The sequence below is a fragment of the Watersipora subatra genome, chromosome 3 (assembly GCF_963576615.1).
Source record: "Watersipora subatra chromosome 3, tzWatSuba1.1, whole genome shotgun sequence".
NCBI classification, from domain to species: domain Eukaryota; kingdom Metazoa; phylum Bryozoa; class Gymnolaemata; order Cheilostomatida; family Watersiporidae; genus Watersipora; species Watersipora subatra.
The window spans coordinates 73,164,391-73,186,127 of NC_088710.1; the positions used below are offsets into that span (position 1 = coordinate 73,164,391).

The 21,737-nt window shown below is 38.3% G+C and overlaps 1 protein-coding gene across 1 annotated transcript; it reads left to right on the top strand.

Annotated features, from left to right (window-relative positions):
• The first annotated feature begins 257 nt into the window (after positions 1–257).
• On the top strand, positions 258–21,493 carry LOC137389849 (protein pelota homolog). Its single transcript, XM_068075987.1, has 10 exons — positions 258–543; positions 5,264–5,356; positions 5,528–5,678; positions 13,358–13,448; positions 17,397–17,621; positions 17,843–18,004; positions 18,361–18,481; positions 18,945–19,016; positions 20,683–20,789; positions 21,100–21,493. The coding sequence occupies exons 1-10, from the start codon at positions 500–502 to the stop codon at positions 21,189–21,191; spliced, it is 1,158 nt and encodes a 385-aa protein (XP_067932088.1). The 5' UTR covers positions 258–499; the 3' UTR covers positions 21,192–21,493.
• Positions 21,494–21,737: the final 244 nt, after the last annotated feature.

Genomic DNA, 21,737 nt, shown 5'->3' on the forward strand with positions numbered 1-21,737 from the left:
GCACATCCTGTCAAAAGAAAAAGGTTTCCTAGACTCTGGCAATTGAGAAGTGTATATTGATCCTAATAACAATAAATCGGTACTAGCTTTTGCGAGTCCTAGCTAGCCTCGGTGCAAAAACAGACTACTGCGGAGACAGGGCAACTAACCAGTAATTGCGAAAACCAGAAAACCACAACATCGAATCTCACTGACTCGCTAAATCCAGCAATTCATAACAAGTAAATCCGCTCTACCTCGTACAGTCGCACCGGAAATGTAGGAAGCGCTTATTTCCCAAAATAGCATATTTCCACGTTTTATAGTTACTGACTGACTACTATGAAATAGTAGTACCTGCGAAGACAATAATTTGTTTGTAAAACAGAAAACAACCGACACTACGATCTCATTATTTACAAAAGTTTTTTTCAATCAGTAATTGGTAGACAAACGCATTATACCATGCTTTTATTTTATTCCGACATTATTCGTTAATATCCCAGACCAGATAGTAAGAATGCGGTGCACTCATCGAGCTATCGATTACAAACACAGAACTGGGTGAGTAGTGCATTGAAGTTTTTTCAATTTGTGTCAATTTTAATTTTTAGCTCATATCATTTATAATATTCAATGCTTGTTTTGTGGCGGAATGACGCAGATTATCTTAAATATGATATGCTCGTAAGTTTTCAGATCCAAAATCTGGATACATCAACATACCAAAAAATTTGTATCACTCAAAAATTACTCTGGTCAATGTGCTCTAGTATTGCACCCCTCATAAAGTACTTTGCTGCTTTTGTTTACCATTGAATGGCAATGACTTTCTACATATTTGGAAGGATATAGATGAGAAAATATGAAAGTGTTAATCTTCGCCTCAAGTTATAGTTTTTTATAGGATAGTACATGTATGTTTTTGTTTTGAAATAATAACAAAAAGGAATATAGCTGCCATCTTACTAGAATTGTGATTTATGTGACAACCTAATTGATCTCATCAGTAACCAGAGCAGGCTACTAACTGCAGGTTAGCTTTTAAGAAACACACATGGGTTAAAACTATAGCAGGTCATTTAGGAGTCCCAAATAATAGCCCCATCAGTGATAAAGTTCACTTGATGTTATTACAAAGTGAGAATGGAAAGATTTTTTTACGTTTTACGCTCCATCACTGTTTAATATTGTTAGCTAATAAAAAGTGTTATGCAGCTAGTTCCCTCTAAACAGCCACTGGACAAAACTTGTTCTAAGCAACATATATGTTGCTTAGAACTTATATACAATACTTTAGCTAATAGTTTAACATATGTTTCTAAGCTCACAAAAAAACTTTGAAAGAAGCTTTGTAACTGGGCTCCTTTTAGTTGTGGATATTTTGAGTACCAGTAATCTTAACACTAATCAGGCGCAATAACAAAACTAGATTAGATTGTATCCAGAAGTCTGTAGTGAGTGTGGTTTTGTCAGAGCTTGGCTATAGTGGGAGTCTGAATTTTTCAACACTTTATGGGTCTTTGTCAACTTATTTGACCTTTGTCAACTCCATGTTAATGAGACTCTTAATTCTGCTTATCCGCACACTACTTATTATATTATTTTTAATAGCAAAAGATATGTATTTCTTTGACCTTCACGATGAACTCTGAAATGACAACAAAGTTTTTCAGTGTATCATAGCGTCAATTTTTAGTAGCCCTCATTTGTATTGTTTCCAGTATTATCACTTGGTTGTGATATGGGCTAATGATAAAACTTGTTGATGTATTGATTACCTCATGGCCATCAATCTGGAGTTTATTTGATGAGTTCGTTAAAGGGAAACTAAACACAATTTCCTGATGAAGGCCAACTTTTACACTATTTGTTTTGTGTAATTTACTACGTTTAGCAAAATAAGTTATTTACAACAGCTAAATACTCAGAATAATATTTTAAAAACAAAAAAATGTCCGTGCATTCATATATAAATAAGTACAGAGTCTTTTTTCAACTGCATATTTTGCAAAAATCGGATAGATAACGCCATTACGAAAATGAGTGTGAAACGGACTTGCCACTGGGAACACTGATTCTCAATCAATCATCCAATCACGCGAAACATAGCGTTTGACTTCATTCATTATTATTTAATGTGATAGAGACTGCACGTCCCCCACAATTGTGAAAACTCGGAAACAAGTGCTCATATAGAACGCGTGTAGAACGCACATGTGTATCGCTAAAAAATTCAACTATAGTTTATTTCTATCGTTCTTTTATTACGTTCACAATACGAAGGCTAAAAGACACACTGCTAAAACAACTACTCCTTTCTCATCTACGAGGGCCTTGGAAGAAAAAACCGAAAAGTTAATCCTTCATGCGTTGTTTCCTACATAATGTTGCCTTATCCAAATGGGAGTTATGTAGGCGTCAAAAAATGTAGAATCAGAAGATTATGATCAGAATGACGCAGATGAAGTGGAGCTTTTTATTATGGATGAAGGACATTAATGTAAGTTCAGTTGTGAGTTGAGCAAAATATAGTTTTTAGAAATATTTTAACTGAATCTGACAGCATCTTTACTTAGCTGATGTTCATGTCTTGTACAATGAATAGGTGATTTTAACAAAATAATACAATCATAATGTATGGTTTGATGAATAATTATATTTCAATCATTTGACTTGCACCATGACATAAAAACACCACATTTAACAGCCTATGTTACATAAATCTAAATCATGTTATACAAAGAACAGCATAATATTTATAATTTGAATAGCCTGTTATATTAATTTTATCAAAACGATACCTCATATAAAACTACTAAGGATTGGGTGTAACTTTAATGTGAATCTTGACCTATGCATTTCTATTGCTATTCAACCATCTGGTTTTGTAAGATGTTTTGAAAGTGGAGCCGCTCTGTCCTGCAATTCATATATTTATATTTATTCACAATATAACTATTATCTACATGTAGAGCATTTAAAGGTATAACAAACTGGTTGGAATTTTTTGTGTATCACACCATCATCATACTAATATCAGAATGTCATCTTATACTGTCTATAATTTATATACGCTAATATACTCAACTAATATACTATTACTGTCATCTTCAGTTTCCCATCGCTATCTTTAATAAATAATTTATAATAATTAAAATTTAATGCCAGTTATCAATTGTGTTACCTAATACAATTTCTGCATAAATTTATTTTTAACGTTGTTCAAGCGGTAAAAGTGGTATCCCTGCTGAAGAGTAGTATAATCCATATATAATTTTATTGTAGATACAGCTTACCAGTCAGAACTTCTCTTCCCACATTCGTGTTGTGATCTGTCAATGCTAGTTTGATTCTCGTAAATTATCCTGGGGGATCAGAGTCTATTCGCTTTGGTGCATAACTTGATATGAGGCTGTGGAGGTTTTCTAAAGCACCAGTGTGTTGACCATGGTTCAACAGACGCAATGTGTTTAGCTGTCTTGCTTGCCCTAACGCATCACAAAGGACTGTGCCCTGCACTTCCTGGAATTTCACCTTTCTTTCCATTTCTCTGTAAACATATCAAATTATTCGTTGTTATTTTTCAATATATTATAAATCTGCAAAGTTTCTGTTTATTCAAATGTCAACCAACTGCAGAATATTTACCATTTGTACACTCTCGGTTTAGTATTATTCAATAAATGACTACATCTTCTTATATAACAAACCAAAGGCGTTGTAAATGATATATAAAATATTATATTACACATTTGCTTGTGCTTTGTTATTTCTGAATATATATTATTAGATTCAACATACAGCTTTCATGCCAACGTTGGGTGCAAATAATATATATTTTCATCACTCACAGATCAATTGGTTCATGAGAGCAGTGGATGAACTTGTCGTGTCCTGGAAAGCTCCTATGAATAATAGCGACATGGTATCTCATGTTAAGTACCATCTTAACCAATAGCTCAGCATCGCCTTAACATTGAACCACAGAATACCACACATGGTTCTTTATTTCCTTTATCCAAGGGAGCAACTATTTTTGATTTTTGCGCACACATGCTCTAGTCAGATTTTTGGCCAGATTCTTGGTCCAATGCCATACATCCTATCAAAAAATTTCAAACAAATGCCACTAAAGTTAATACGTTTAAATTGCTTCTAAACCATTACCTAAAGTGTCACCACCACTACCACAAACACTATCACCATAACCGCTATCTACCACCAACACACACTAACACTACACATAGTTAAAAAGTTATACCTGATAGTAAGTATAGGCTAATCACTTCAAGCGATCTGTAAACCCTATATTAGTAATAGTAGCATGAATATAAAAATAGTAATGCAATCCAAATTTAATAATTATATTAGTCGTGTATTTTATGAACAATTAGAGCATTTCTGACAATCCAGACCAAACAGAAAATTTAAATTCCCTGGCTAACTTTTACTCAGTTAATTCAAGTGAATCAGGTTAAAATCAAACGTATGAAACTCAGCCTGAGTCTCATTGTCACCCAGTCATTTTAAATCATTGCTTTGTACTCATGGACAGTACTAAATATTTCTAATTATTGTATTTATTAATTTATATTATTAAACTACTATATTGGTTATTAATATTTATTTAAAATTATTTATAAATTACTTACAGTTGAGGTTTTCCTGTTCGCTGATGCCCTCTTGCTGTATGGTACAACACCATTAGGGACTGGAACTTCTTTTTTCACCCTTAATCTTGTGGTTGTCCCAAATTGCTCCGAATAAAGCTGGCTCTCATGGAAGTGCCTAATGCACACGACCGCAGTAGCAGGTAGCTTGCGAAAAGTTAAATCGGCACGCTTTGCCTTAGATAGCCACATTTTTGCTAAATTTGGTGACTGAGACACAGGCACTCTAAAAGAAGTTATGCCACGACTTTTAGTGTCAGATTCGCAACTAGCAAAGAGACATCTACCCATTGTAACTAACTGATTGTGGCTAAACAAAAAAATTCAAATGCGTTGAACGTTATCTCACTAAGGAATAGGTTACCGGAAACGGCTGAATTGCAAATCAGTGATGTCGCGAGGTAAATGCACCAAAATATATTTTCAACTTTGAACTTGGTAAACTAATAGAAATATCTGCTAAAATTTTGTTTTCTCTTTCAATTAGCATAGTATCATGCATTACCAATCATATAAAACATTGTTAAAATTATGTGCTTACTTTCACTTTAAAGCTAATGGTACCTAATACTTCACTAAGTCATACTCTTTAGCTGTTGTGAAATTTACAGGCTTGTTAACCTGATTGCTGAAGAGCCAGAGGATATGTGGCATACCTTCAACCTTATACAGATTGGTGATATATTCAAGTCTACTACCATCAGGTGATCCAACTCTTCTTCTCTAAAAAAACTCCAATTTGTACCTTATCGGTGCTCCTGAAAGAGGGAGCGACTCTTCGGTGCCCTGTAAATCTTCACCCTAAACATCACAGCATAGTTTTGAGGCTATGATTAATTAAGCAGTCACTTGTTAAATTCTGGCAAACGTTGCAGGAAGGTGCAGACACAATCTAGCACCGGCAGTGTGGCAAACAGCAAAGTTAGGACTTTGTTGTCTCTTCGAGTGGAAGACATTGATTTTGACACCCAAGCATGTGTCCTTCGGGTCAAAGGTCGGAATGTGGAAGAGAATCAATACGTCAAGGTATGCTTAGATATTTATTTCTCTTGCATCTGTCTTCATAGCCTGTTAATGCCTGTTTTCATGCTTTGTCCAGACCCTAATTAATGGAGTGCTCATACAATTGTTAGATGCAGACTGCATATTAAGATCTTGTCGCAGTGCTTGATTAGAAAATAAAAAACGCTAGCTTTTTATTGATGCAGGTTATTTCGTTTCAAATTTGGCTCAAATGGTATTAATAGTTTCTATAGGCTAGGTGAAACTTGTCAATGTATCTGCCATTTCAATAGGTAAATTTTCTCAGTAAAAATAAAACAAAAATGAGAGCATAGAAACATCATATGGGTGTAGTACTATCAACATTGATGTGGGTTTAATGTCAAAAGTCAGAATTTGTACCTTCAGAAGCGAAGTATTATCATTTGCTTTATCCAATAAAATTCTATTCTTTTTCCAATAAAATAAACATCATCCCACGACCAAACACGAGCGAAGCGATTGGTTTGGGAGATTTATGATAAATGCACATGTGCACACAACTCCCGAAAAATTATCCGTTAACGGCCGTCACCAAACCCTTGTAACGAAATCCTATCAACAAATTTAACTATTTTTCAGTAAAGGCGTTTAAGCATAATAATGATACAAAACGCATATAAACCTATTTAAATATGTTACCAAGCCTTTGAAAGGTTACTGCAAATTCCTAAAACTAACCCATCTGATCGGATTATACATAAATAGACTGATTTATTTGGCCGAAAATCGTTATTAAAACTTGCTAAGCCTCACTTTTATCAAAGTTAGGACCGGAAATTAAAACGCCGAGCGACAGAGAATAGAACGATTAAGTCGTGCGCATTTCACGAAAAAAATAACGTGCACGTTTCACCAGTCTATAGCATTGTCGAATTGCTGAAGGTTTCTGTAATTAAGTTAGGAGTACTGAAATCGTTTCATTTTTGCCGGTTTCAAAGTAGCTGAGTACTTTGGTATTCTAACTGATGTCCAACGCAGTGTAAGTAAAGGAAATGACAATGATATTTTTTCTAACGGTTCTTATGAGATGGTTACAATAATTAATCATAAGTTTGGATGACTACAGAACAATGACTACGTAGTACAGATTTTCTAAAAATCTATATAAATATCACAACTTCGGGATATTGTTAGCTATGACGTTTTGAAATGTAAACAAAATTGTGCATTGGTTTTATATTATTACTATTATAATATTAATAATATTGGTTATTCCAATAATATCAGTGCATTTCACTTCTAATATTGGCCAATATTGCATTTCTCCTATTGCAGGGGGAGAGATATAAACATATAATCTTTTCCTTTCATTATTACTATTTGTTGTATATAATAACACCCACACCCAGTACATTACAGCTACCATTGCAGTTATTCTATTGCACTGCAGTGCCATTTGACTGCTAATATTGCATTTCTCAACCATCAGTATCCTTTCTTTTTTTCCAATATCACTTTGGTCGTGGGCTGTATGACAGTGGAATTTCACTTTGGTCGTGGGCTGTATGACAGTGGAATATCACTTTGGTCGTGGGCTGTATGACAGTGGAATATCACTTTGGTCGTGGGCTGTATGACAGTGGAATATCACTTTGGTCGTGGGCTGTATGACAGTGGAATATCACTTTGGTCGTGGGCTGTATGACAGTGGAATATCACTTTGGTCGTGGGCTGTATGACAGTGGAATATCACTTTGGTCGTGGGCTGTATGACAGTGGAATTTCACTTTGGTCGTGGGCTGTATGACAGTGGAATATCACTTTGGTCGTGGGCTGTATGACAGTGGAATATCACTTTGGTCGTGGGCTGTATGAGAGTGGAATATCACTTTGGTCGTGGGCTGTATGACAGTGGAATATCACTTTGGTCGTGGGCTGTATGACAGTGGAATATCACTTTGGTCGTGGGCTGTATGACAGTGGAATTTCACTTTGGTCGTGGGCTGTATGACAGTGGAATATCACTTTGGTCGTGGGCTGTATGAGAGTGGAATTTCACTTTGGTCGTGGGCTGTATGACAGTGGAATATCACTTTGGTCGTGGGCTGTATGACAGTGGAATATCACTTTGGTCGTGGGCTGTATGACAGTGGAATATCACTTTGGTCGTGGGCTGTATGACAGTGGAATATCACTTTGGTCGTGGGCTGTATGACAGTGGAATATCACTTTGGTCGTGGGCTGTATGAGAGTGGAATTTCACTTTGGTCGTGGGCTGTATGACAGTGGAATATCACTTTGGTCGTGGGCTGTATGACAGTGGAATATCACTTTGGTCGTGGGCTGTATGACAGTGGAATATCACTTTGGTCGTGGGCTGTATGACAGTGGAATATCACTTTGGTCGTGGGCTGTATGACAGTGGAATATCACTTTGGTCGTGGGCTGTATGACAGTGGAATATCACTTTGGTCGTGGGCTGTATGACAGTGGAATATCACTTTGGTCGTGGGCTGTATGACAGTGGAATATCACTTTGGTCGTGGGCTGTATGACAGTGGAATATCACTTTGGTCGTGGGCTGTATGACAGTGGAATATCACTTTGGTCGTGGACTGTATGACAGTGGAATATCACTTTGGTCGTGGGCTGTATGACAGTGGAATTTCACTTTGGTCGTGGGCTGTATGACAGTGGAATATCACTTTGGTCGTGGGCTGTATGACAGTGGAATATCACTTTGGTCGTGGGCTGTATGAGAGTGGAATATCACTTTGGTCGTGGGCTGTATGACAGTGGAATATCACTTTGGTCGTGGGCTGTATGACAGTGGAATATCACTTTGGTCGTGGGCTGTATGACAGTGGAATTTCACTTTGGTCGTGGGCTGTATGACAGTGGAATATCACTTTGGTCGTGGGCTGTATGAGAGTGGAATTTCACTTTGGTCGTGGGCTGTATGACAGTGGAATATCACTTTGGTCGTGGGCTGTATGACAGTGGAATATCACTTTGGTCGTGGGCTGTATGACAGTGGAATATCACTTTGGTCGTGGGCTGTATGACAGTGGAATATCACTTTGGTCGTGGGCTGTATGACAGTGGAATATCACTTTGGTCGTGGGCTGTATGAGAGTGGAATTTCACTTTGGTCGTGGGCTGTATGACAGTGGAATATCACTTTGGTCGTGGGCTGTATGACAGTGGAATATCACTTTGGTCGTGGGCTGTATGACAGTGGAATATCACTTTGGTCGTGGGCTGTATGACAGTGGAATATCACTTTGGTCGTGGGCTGTATGACAGTGGAATATCACTTTGGTCGTGGGCTGTATGACAGTGGAATTTCACTTTGGTCGTGGGCTGTATGACAGTGGAATATCACTTTGGTCGTGGGCTGTATGACAGTGGAATATCACTTTGGTCGTGGGCTGTATGACAGTGGAATATCACTTTGGTCGTGGGCTGTATGACAGTGGAATATCACTTTGGTCGTGGGCTGTATGACAGTGGAATATCACTTTGGTCGTGGGCTGTATGACAGTGGAATATCACTTTGGTCGTGGGCTGTATGACAGTGGAATATCACTTTGGTCGTGGGCTGTATGACAGTGGAATATCACTTTGGTCGTGGGCTGTATGACAGTGGAATATCACTTTGGTCGTGGGCTGTATGACAGTGGAATATCACTTTGGTCGTGGGCTGTATGACAGTGGAATATCACTTTGGTCGTGGGCTGTATGACAGTGGAATATCACTTTGGTCGTGGGCTGTATGACAGTGGAATTTCACTTTGGTCGTGGGCTGTATGACAGTGGAATATCACTTTGGTCGTGGGCTGTATGACAGTGGAATATCACTTTGGTCGTGGGCTGTATGACAGTGGAATATCACTTTGGTCGTGGGCTGTATGACAGTGGAATATCACTTTGGTCGTGGGCTGTATGACAGTGGAATTTCACTTTGGTCGTGGGCTGTATGACAGTGGAATATCACTTTGGTCGTGGGCTGTATGACAGTGGAATATCACTTTGGTCGTGGGCTGTATGACAGTGGAATATCACTTTGGTCGTGGGCTGTATGACAGTGGAATATCACTTTGGTCGTGGGCTGTATGACAGTGGAATTTCACTTTGGTCGTGGGCTGTATGACAGTGGAATATCACTTTGGTCGTGGGCTGTATGACAGTGGAATATCACTTTGGTCGTGGGCTGTATGACAGTGGAATATCACTTTGGTCGTGGGCTGTATGACAGTGGAATATCACTTTGGTCGTGGGCTGTATGACAGTGGAATATCACTTTGGTCGTGGGCTGTATGACAGTGGAATATCACTTTGGTCGTGGGCTGTATGAGAGTGGAATATCACTTTGGTCGTGGGCTGTATGACAGTGGAATATCACTTTGGTCGTGGGCTGTATGACAGTGGAATATCACTTTGGTCGTGGGCTGTATGACAGTGGAATTTCACTTTGGTCGTGGGCTGTATGACAGTGGAATATCACTTTGGTCGTGGGCTGTATGAGAGTGGAATTTCACTTTGGTCGTGGGCTGTATGACAGTGGAATATCACTTTGGTCGTGGGCTGTATGACAGTGGAATATCACTTTGGTCGTGGGCTGTATGACAGTGGAATATCACTTTGGTCGTGGGCTGTATGACAGTGGAATATCACTTTGGTCGTGGGCTGTATGACAGTGGAATATCACTTTGGTCGTGGGCTGTATGAGAGTGGAATTTCACTTTGGTCGTGGGCTGTATGACAGTGGAATATCACTTTGGTCGTGGGCTGTATGACAGTGGAATATCACTTTGGTCGTGGGCTGTATGACAGTGGAATATCACTTTGGTCGTGGGCTGTATGACAGTGGAATATCACTTTGGTCGTGGGCTGTATGACAGTGGAATATCACTTTGGTCGTGGGCTGTATGACAGTGGAATATCACTTTGGTCGTGGGCTGTATGACAGTGGAATATCACTTTGGTCGTGGGCTGTATGACAGTGGAATATCACTTTGGTCGTGGGCTGTATGACAGTGGAATATCACTTTGGTCGTGGGCTGTATGACAGTGGAATATCACTTTGGTCGTGGGCTGTATGACAGTGGAATATCACTTTGGTCGTGGGCTGTATGACAGTGGAATTTCACTTTGGTCGTGGGCTGTATGACAGTGGAATATCACTTTGGTCGTGGGCTGTATGACAGTGGAATATCACTTTGGTCGTGGGCTGTATGAGAGTGGAATATCACTTTGGTCGTGGGCTGTATGACAGTGGAATATCACTTTGGTCGTGGGCTGTATGACAGTGGAATATCACTTTGGTCGTGGGCTGTATGACAGTGGAATTTCTCTTTGGTCGTGGGCTGTATGACAGTGGAATATCACTTTGGTCGTGGGCTGTATGAGAGTGGAATTTCACTTTGGTCGTGGGCTGTATGACAGTGGAATATCACTTTGGTCGTGGGCTGTATGACAGTGGAATATCACTTTGGTCGTGGGCTGTATGACAGTGGAATATCACTTTGGTCGTGGGCTGTATGACAGTGGAATATCACTTTGGTCGTGGGCTGTATGACAGTGGAATATCACTTTGGTCGTGGGCTGTATGAGAGTGGAATTTCACTTTGGTCGTGGGCTGTATGACAGTGGAATATCACTTTGGTCGTGGGCTGTATGACAGTGGAATATCACTTTGGTCGTGGGCTGTATGACAGTGGAATATCACTTTGGTCGTGGGCTGTATGACAGTGGAATATCACTTTGGTCGTGGGCTGTATGACAGTGGAATATCACTTTGGTCGTGGGCTGTATGACAGTGGAATTTCACTTTGGTCGTGGGCTGTATGACAGTGGAATATCACTTTGGTCGTGGGCTGTATGACAGTGGAATATCACTTTGGTCGTGGGCTGTATGACAGTGGAATATCACTTTGGTCGTGGGCTGTATGACAGTGGAATATCACTTTGGTCGTGGGCTGTATGACAGTGGAATATCACTTTGGTCGTGGGCTGTATGACAGTGGAATATCACTTTGGTCGTGGGCTGTATGACAGTGGAATATCACTTTGGTCGTGGGCTGTATGACAGTGGAATATCACTTTGGTCGTGGGCTGTATGACAGTGGAATATCACTTTGGTCGTGGGCTGTATGACAGTGGAATATCACTTTGGTCGTGGGCTGTATGACAGTGGAATATCACTTTGGTCGTGGGCTGTATGACAGTGGAATATCACTTTGGTCGTGGGCTGTATGACAGTGGAATTTCACTTTGGTCGTGGGCTGTATGACAGTGGAATATCACTTTGGTCGTGGGCTGTATGACAGTGGAATATCACTTTGGTCGTGGGCTGTATGACAGTGGAATATCACTTTGGTCGTGGGCTGTATGACAGTGAAATATCACTTTGGTCGTGGGCTGTATGACAGTGGAATATCACTTTGGTCGTGGGCTGTATGACAGTGGAATATCACTTTGGTCGTGGGCTGTATGACAGTGGAATTTCTAGTTAGATTATATGCATTAAATTCACATTGTCTATTTAACTAAATCTATGGAATACCTACAGATGATATCATATGTAGGTATTATGATATCATAGATATCATAAGTGAGAGATCACAACTTCTTTGTTATATGTTAAAGGTTGACTTGCAACAAAATTCACATTACAGTATCAAAAGATTCACCATGTCTTACTCTGTTGTGTTGTAGGTAAAAAATATGTGGGAATATGATTACAAGCTCTTAAAAGCTCAAAAACGAAAAGCCGCCATAGATTGGAATCTCTTTATTTCTCTGACGTAGTCATGAAATTTGGTTATCGTCTTGTCATGTGATGTTCTCACGTGAATTGAAAGGGCAATAAAAAGCTCAATATAAAGCTTATCGTAGCACTAGTTTATGACAAACACTTCGGGTTTTACCAAAGACCCCGTATCAAATATAGATGCTCGCTACTTTACAGTTTTGTTTCGGTTTGGTCTAATCGGCAAGTCGTAATCTGATCATGTGACCCAATACTTCGCAAATAATTTCTGCAGCACTTTTCCATTATCACAAATGACCAACAGGCTTGTCATGATTATCAGACAATGATATGTACTCCTTCAAGCTAAGGCTAAAAAATTAAACGAATTTTTACGGTAAGTTATAAGATATCAGTGCTAAAAGTGACAGCATTAAAATGACGATAAAACAGACGCGTAAGAACAATAGACATGGTTTTATTGAATGCGTGAAGTATATTTGTGAAATATTTCGATGAATAAGGTTGCATGAAAGTGTAAACAGAAACCATCTAACACAACTACGTCACGTTTGAGCCATTTTGGAATGAGAATCCAAACTACGGCGATCTCGTGTGGCTGCGATTAACTGTTTGTTTTTAAGCTTTTAAGAGCTTGTAATCACATTCCCACATATTTTGCACCTACAACACAACAGAGTAAGACATGGTGAATTTTTTCATATCAAACAACTGTAATATGAATTTTGTTGGAAGTCAACCTTTAAGGAATAGCGATACCCTGTAGGAAAATATGCATGGAGAATTACCAACAGACATTATGTGCCATGGTCACTGGTACAAGGTTGGTTCCTTGATAGGGCAATGATATTATTCTACGATATATATAGTCAATATAATGTTAGAGGACACATATAGTGGAGGTCTTGGCTATTTAGTATGTATATTGAATACCCTTCACGCACAGATGGGAGCATACCACACCATAGACTTAGAGATGAACAGAAAGTTTACTTTAACCAAGGAGGACTGGGATAGCGTGGCACTGGAACGCCTTGGTATGTTGCCCTCACCTCTCGAGCTATGCCTTATTCGTCCAAGCTGTATCGCACATAGCAACTGTTAGAGTTTGTACAACGCTTTACTCCTGTTTGGACTTTAACAATCATGTAATTGTAATAAAGGTTGGTCATATCTATCGGTCTATAGTTGTTTTTAAATAGACTTCCCAACTTCAGACAAATGACTCAAAAATTTATACGTATCAGTTGAAATTGAAATCCTGCTGATGAGTAGTACAGTCTAACCTCCGTTTATAAGTAGCTCAGCTACATCGGCGTACAAACAAAAATTTTCAAACTTTGCTTCGAATGCCAAGGAAACCCGACAAGGCAGCTCGGTTGGCTACTGGTGCTCTCTCTCATCTTTAATATTTAATCATAATATGCAGACCAATTTATTGTGGTTTACCAATTACTGATGGTATTTTGTGTTTTGCTTAACGTATTACGGGATTATTTTATTTTCACCTTTAAATAGAATAAAACACTCAAGTTATTTCTACATTTTTCATATCTTACACAAAGATTTGAGTAAATGAGGCTGGAGATACAGCAGTACATCCCCTAACCTGATCTTATCTATTAATAGCGTATTTATAATAAATTCAGTAAGTATTATATTATATTACTTGCGAATCTTATTCTATTAGTTGGCAGTTATTGGTGTAACATATTGTATAAATACTTGTAAAAGTAGATTTCTAGTGTTGAAACATGAGGTTGGGATAGTGGCTGCCTGGATAGTGCATTGTGGGGTAAAATCTTTGTTGGTTTTTTGTAGGCAGCATCTTTGTACATACTCCACCCTGATCATTGCGATCATAAAGTGTTATCATAACACATATAGTCATGTTATTATAACACATACAGTTACCTCTGATGTTATTATAACACATACAGTTACCTCTGATGTTATTATAACACATACAGTTACCTCTGATGTTATTATAACACATACAGTTACCTCTGATATTATTTTAACACACATATAGTTACCTGTGTTATTTGTACAGTGATACTAATCGCACAGGTACCCCCCCCCCAGTGACCCTGTCACTGTTATATGATTTTTTTCGCCTTACTGCGTAGAACATGTTTTTTTCATTCCCGCCATATATTTTTTCATCATATCAACAAAATTTTCTCTTGAAATTAAAATTTGGTTGTCCGTGTGCTGAATACATTCCAATAAGGAAGATGCTGATATGGTATTCGCTGAAATCCCTCTCACACCGCCTGAAAAAGATATGATGCTTGTTCTCCCTCCCAGTTCCGCACTATTCGTTACAAGTTGTAGTGAAAATGGATCGGCACTATTCGTTACAAGTTGTAGTGAAAATGGATCGGCACTATTCGTTACAAGTTGTAGTGAAAATGGATCGGCACTATTCGTTACAAGTTGTAGTGAAAATGGATCGGCACTATTCGTTACACGTTGTAGTGAAAATGGATCGGCACTATTCGTTACACGTTGTAGTGGAAATGGATCGGCACTATTCGTTACACGTTGTAGTGAAAATGGATCGGCACTATTCGTTACAAGTTGTAGTGAAAATGGATCGGCACTATTCGTTACACGTTGTAGTGAAAATGGATCGGCACTATTCGTTACACGTTGTAGTGGAAATGGATCGGCACTATTCGTTACACGTTGTAGTGAAAATGGATCGGCACTATTCGTTACACGTTGTAGTGGAAATGGATCGGCACTATTCGTTACACGTTGTAGTGGAAATGGATCGGCACTATTCGTTACACGTTGTAGTGGAAATGAATCGGCACTATTCGTTACACGTTGTAGTGGGAATGGATCGGCACTATTCGTTACACGTTGTAGTGGAAATGAATCGGCACTATTCGTTACACGTTGTAGTGGAAATGAATCGGCACTATTCGTTACACGTTGTAGTGGAAATGGATCGGCACTATTCGTTACACGTTGTAGTGGAAATGAATCGGCACTATTCGTTACACGTTGTAGTGGAAATGAATCGGCACTATTCGTTACACGTTGTAGTGGAAATGGATCGGCACTATTCGTTACACGTTGTAGTGGAAATGAATCGGCACTATTCGTTACACGTTGTAGTGGAAATGAATCGGCACTATTCGTTACACGTTGTAGTGGAAATGAATCGGCACTATTCGTTACACGTTGTAGTGGAAATGGATCGGCACTATTCGTTACACGTTGTAGTGGAAATGAATCGGCACTATTCGTTACACGTTGTAGTGGAAATGAATCGGCACTATTCGTTACACGTTGTAGTGGAAATGGAACCGGAAACAGACAGGTGATAAAATTTTAGCTGATGACAAAATTGAAGTTTAGTAAAATACATTCCAAAACTTAGCTCTAAGCATGTGTTTAGTAAACTAAATTCATTTGAGTTATATTCAACATTTATCTTAAACGTCTGTCTCAAATGTAAGAACTCCCTACGGTATGCGTTGCACATAGTAATGTTACATTTTATTGCAGCCATAACCACTAAAAACACTAAAGTTACTGTAGGTAACTATAGTTATTAAGGTTGATATACTATTTTGTTACTAATTTTTAATATGTACACTGCATATATCAAATGTTGATGATTTATAGCAAGGTGTTTGCATTAGATAATTACCTAGATTAGATAATTATCTAATTTGATAATTATTGATAATTGACAAATTAGATAATTATCTAATTTGCAATTAGCGTATGGGTTTCTATTAGAGATGCCCCGATTCTAAATTCACCAGCCGATTCAGATACCGATCCGATATACCGATCCTAATTGAAAAATAATCCTATTCAGATACCGATTCAGATCTTTTGTGTTGCATAGATAGTTGTTCATTTTATAATGCAAATACAAACATAATGCAAAGAAAACATGAATATTATTGTATTTATTTGTTTGCATTTATGGAAAAAATATATATACATATTCACATACTGACATACCGTGCATGTAGTAACAAAACAGTCCATGTTTCTTGTAACTTGTAAATAAAGGTAATTACTGTTAGTGGTACAGTTCTATCTGTGATAACGAAGTCCCTCTTCTATTGTTGGATGAACTGCTGTGCCTGTACAAGTTTAGAGCAAATCAATGTTTCTTTTAATTACCGTTAGTGATTAAATTATCTCAGTAAGACGTCTCTTTCTTCCATCATTATCAATGTAGCCAAGCGTACTGAAGGGGGGATTCACTTGCCACAGATGTTGGAGGACAGGCTACATACCGATACACCACTGGGGTTACCGTTTTTTGTACAATACAAACGATCCATTGTATCGTCAGGATCAAGAGAGCGATAGATAACTTTATGCGTCGACTGTTTAAATTACTTTCCTAATGCTAGTAAATATAAATATTACACTGCGTTCTTGTCTCCCATTTTTGTTACCTTGTTCGTGATTGCCTGCAATAAATCCTATCGCTGTAATTGGGAAATACCACACTTTTTGTTTACGTTCTGGCTAAAAAGTTTCTTTCGCTGTGTTGATCAGGCTATAGACATGAAATAAATTGTGTGGCAGGCCTGAAATTCATTAAGTAAAAGTAAGAAGCTTACAGCTGATTTTTTATTAGTATAGCAGGCTAAAATACAGTTTCCTGCTAAATGGTTGATCTGTAAAAAGTATCGGAAGGTTCAGATTTTTTAAGAAAAGATCGGCCGATACCGATTCAAATACTTGACACCTATATTGGCACCGATACCGATTTCGATACCAAAATCGGGGCAACTCTAGTTTCTATATCCATCTATATGACATTTTCGCCTTACGACGCCAACCTCGGAACAAATTAAAATCGTATGGCGGTGGTCCACTGTATAACGCACATATAGCTAACTGTGATGTTAGTGTAACACACATATTACATCCCAAGCATGTGTGGCAGTAACTTGATAAACAAAAACATCTCTTGTATTAATATCTTCCGGCTACTTTAGACACGGCATGTGACCCTACTCAAAGTGCTGACTTGGCAGCAGTGATAATGCAGGAAGGTCTTGCTTATGTCTGCCTTGTCACAAGCAGCATGACCTTGACTCGAACTAAGATAGAGCTGACTATACCTCGGAAGAGACGAGGAGATTGCGCGCAGCATGATAAAGGAATAAAAAAGTTTTACGAGCAAGTAATGCAGGCTATTATTCGTCATGTTAACTTTGAAGGTGAGTGTCTTGTGGGCGTATTTTACATTGTCCGATTTGTATCGTTTAGCATTGTCCTCTAAAAATGTAACAGTAGGCTTTTTTTAGTCGTGTTTGAGAGTACAGAGGTTATGAATGCCAAAGTACTTCATAATATTCAGCTGTGTATTTTATGTACTGTGTAGTATATTCTAGGGATACTACTGCTAGGAGTCTGTCAACAGTTTCTTATAATATTTTAGTTGTGAAATGCGTCCTTGTGGCAAGCCCTGGCTTCTTGAGAAACCAGTTTTTTGACTGGATGATCGCAGAGGCGGTGAAGACAGACAATCGTCTGCTCATGGATAACAAGTCCAAGTTTCTTCTAGTCCACTCATCGTCTGGTCACAAACACGCTCTGAAAGGTGATTCTTAATAGCGCTTGGAGCTTTATTGAAATCATCGCCGTTTCCTGTGCGCTGTCTTTAGTTGGCAAACTCTAGAGACTAGTCTCCATTCATTTGTCTCAATTAGATGCTCCCCGGAAAAGTTTGTCAAACCTCCAACATCTCTCCAGGTTGATGTCTCTTCATTGTTACTTGCCTTATTGGCACAATAGCTTATATTATTTCCTTTGAGTGATTGCACTAAACCAATAGTTTGTATGGAAAAGTTAAACACTTTATATTCAGCCCTGCCAGAAGGCTAAACGAAAGTACGATATACTATCATGAAATCATCTTATTCGCTTTTTGCTATAGTAGACCACATTCTTATTTAGAGCTATTGAGTGATCCTGCAGTCGGAGCACGACTTTCTGACACGAAGGCTACTTATGAAGTACGGGCGTTGGACAGTTTCTACCAGATGTTGCAAATGGATGCCAACAGGGCTGTCTATGGGTTTGTTAACATCTTCGCTATACTAAACATTTTTATGGTGTTTGATCTTTGCCATGGCTACTGCATTCACATTAGTTACCTGTGTGTTTGTATTTCTAAACACAGATTGGGAGGTAGCTAGTCTTTACATGTGCACACTGAGCTATCACCTGTCTTTTGTAAATACGAACATGTTGACAATGGGCTCTAGTCTGTCTCTTACCCACACAATCTTGTTGATGCTTAGCTATTACCTGTCTTATAGATTTTATAGATATAAGCATATTGACAATGAGCTCTTCTCTATCTTTTATAGATATAAGCATGTTGACAATGAGCTCTTCTCTATCGTTTATAGATATAAGCATGTTGACAATGAGCTCTTTTCTATCTTTTATAGATACAAGCATATTTACAATGCGCTCTTCTCTATCTTTTATAGATATAAGCATGTTGACAATGAGCTCTTCTCTATCTTTTATAGATATAAGCATGTTAACAGCGCCAACAAACTGCAAGCTATCGAGGTGCTTCTTATCTCTGATGAATTGTTCAGGTAACACTTTCTTAATACTCATTGTTAAATGAGATGTGCCTCCACGAACTTTAGAAATACTCGGATTTTATTTCTTCATTCTTAATTTAGACAAAACTAAATTTTGATTTGCCCTTTTTGGGCTACCTCACGGTTCAAGTGCTGCCGTCAGCAGCATCACTGCTGCTACTTACTCAATACTTTATTTACGCAAATATTGAGACATGGTGCTGTTTGCACACTTATAGTGCAGCTAAAATAGAAGATTGTATATGTTTGTATAATATTTGACAGTAAATACTATCGCTCTAGCTAATAGACAGCACTACGCAATAAACATAGCAAGGTCAATAATGATACATCTGCAGTTTTAGTCTTTGTTTTTTATACTATTCTTAAGTTTATATCAAACAAACTTGCACGGAAACATTATATCTGACAACATTAGATCAACACAATAAAACTGGTATAAAGTTTGCAGCCTAGTCGATAGTTGATTTACATAGGAATAACATTTTGTATTCATTATTGACCTTTGCTGTTGTAAACAGAATTTATATCAATAAAAGTAATGCAGTTTAAAATGTTGTTTTCTGTAATAGTTTCTGCAGAATGCATAGATTTTGATGATTTCAGCTTTTCTGTACATTTTACTATTACTTGCTTGTTTTCACTATTAATATACTTTTTTATAATCAATAGCTATTTTCGATAAAACCCTATTGGCTCATTGTACTGTTTGGAGCTCTTTTTGTGTCTCTACCTGTGTCTCCACGCATTTTGTGTCCACACGGGATACAGAACCAGTGACTAATATCTAGGCGCAGTATTTTATTAGCTTCAGTAATTGTCAGGACGGTGCATCTGATGAGATGAGAGTTGGTATTATTCTTTGTCATATAAACATATAGACGTGTTATATACATATCTAGTCTATTTGTTTCCATAGTTCACACTTCCTAAAAACACAAGCTTTTCTAAGAATCCTTAGTCAAACATGTGTATAGCTTTTTTGACGATGTTTTGATCCGGAAAACAATAGCGAGTGACTCGTCATGCACCGATGAACTCTCACTTGAGATTCTCATATTTTCTCTCTTCAGATTGAGTTCACCGTAGACTGTTAAAAACTTCTTCATGTCTGTTTGATTTGAGAATAAATTTGACCGGAGTTCATTCATGTTGACAATGAAAACTGAAATGCAAGAAATAACTACATCAACAAATGTAGTCAAAGTCTATATCCTAGCCTTTGTGCATTAAGTTTCGTGCCTCTCTAAGCACTGAAGGAGAAACTAGCAAACTGACATCTTTTCTTCTTGATAACTAACGGGTAATTAGTCGCTCGCTGTTTCCTCGTGTAAGTACGCTGAAGCCCTACCCTTGACCTCAACCATCTTTGAGCTATTCTAATATGAACCTAGCAGAGAGGTTTGCATTGAACCTTGCAGGCATGACCTGCCCAGTTATCAAATTATAATTGGTTTGTAATTAGTCTCTTCCACAGCAAGAGGCTCAAACCGTCGGTGTATGTTCTACCCTTGACACAACTTATACAAAGTATGACACAGCTTTACCCAATTGTATAACAACTTTACATGGGCCACTTACTCTACCCGATCACATCTCTACTTCACGAAACTATCCCTATGTTTGTTATCTAAGTCCTTCACCTCACTACTCACAGGTCGAGAGATGTACCAACGAGGAAAAAGTATGTGGCCCTTGTGGATAGCGTGAAAGAAAACAATGGTGATGTTAGAATATTTTCAAGTCTGCACGTGTCAGGAGAACGTGAGTATACGGATTGGCTACATATTGTTTGTCACTACGTAGTTGGTCGGCGATTGGTTTTGTGGTATTACTAGCAGCCTGTTGGCTTGACATTTCTATGGGACTGGAACTTACGGATTTTTTGCTGGTCAGCCAGAGCTTGCCTTACCATTGTGGTTTTAAGTAGTGATGGAGAATTTCAAGCATGTCTTATCCGCATACTGGTTGGTCATGCTTGATTTAGTAATACTCTCTTATATGAGCCTAGAAACTAGTTGATTTTTGTAGGATTTACGATGAGTGTATGTATTATTTATAATATTATTTATAGAGCTTGGACAGTTGACAGGAGTTGCTGCCGTACTGCGATTTCCTGTAGATGATGAGCTGGTTTGTGACAGTGACTCCGACAGTGACAGTTGACCCAGGGCGTTCCTAGGGCTACTTATTCTCTTCTCGTTACCACTAACTTATTTTTGTTGTTTTCTTTAGCGTCAGATCTTTATTGCTGTTTGGGCGCTACACTAAGCTTAAGTAGCCTTTCGCTCTCACCAAGTTTTTGCTTTTGACTCTTAAGGATCAACTTGCAGCTTGTGGCAGTTGTCAGGATTACTGACAACTGCCACAAGTGAACTAGAAGTATCGGAAGTTATATTTTCGTAAATTATTGCGACAATTCGCAACAATGTTAGAGCATGTTTTTTCATATAATAAAGGAATTTAGTGAATAGACACCAAAGAATTATCGAGGTTAAAACTTAAGCATAATATTAAACATCAAAAGGAGCAGTCGGAACTTATGCAACACATGGTATGTATGCATTGGTTACTAGTAACACATGGTATGTATGCATTGGTTACTAGTAACACATGGTATGCATGCATTGATTACTAGTAACACATGGTATGTATGCATTGGTTACTAGTAACACATGGTATGCATGCATTGACTACTAGTAACACATGGTA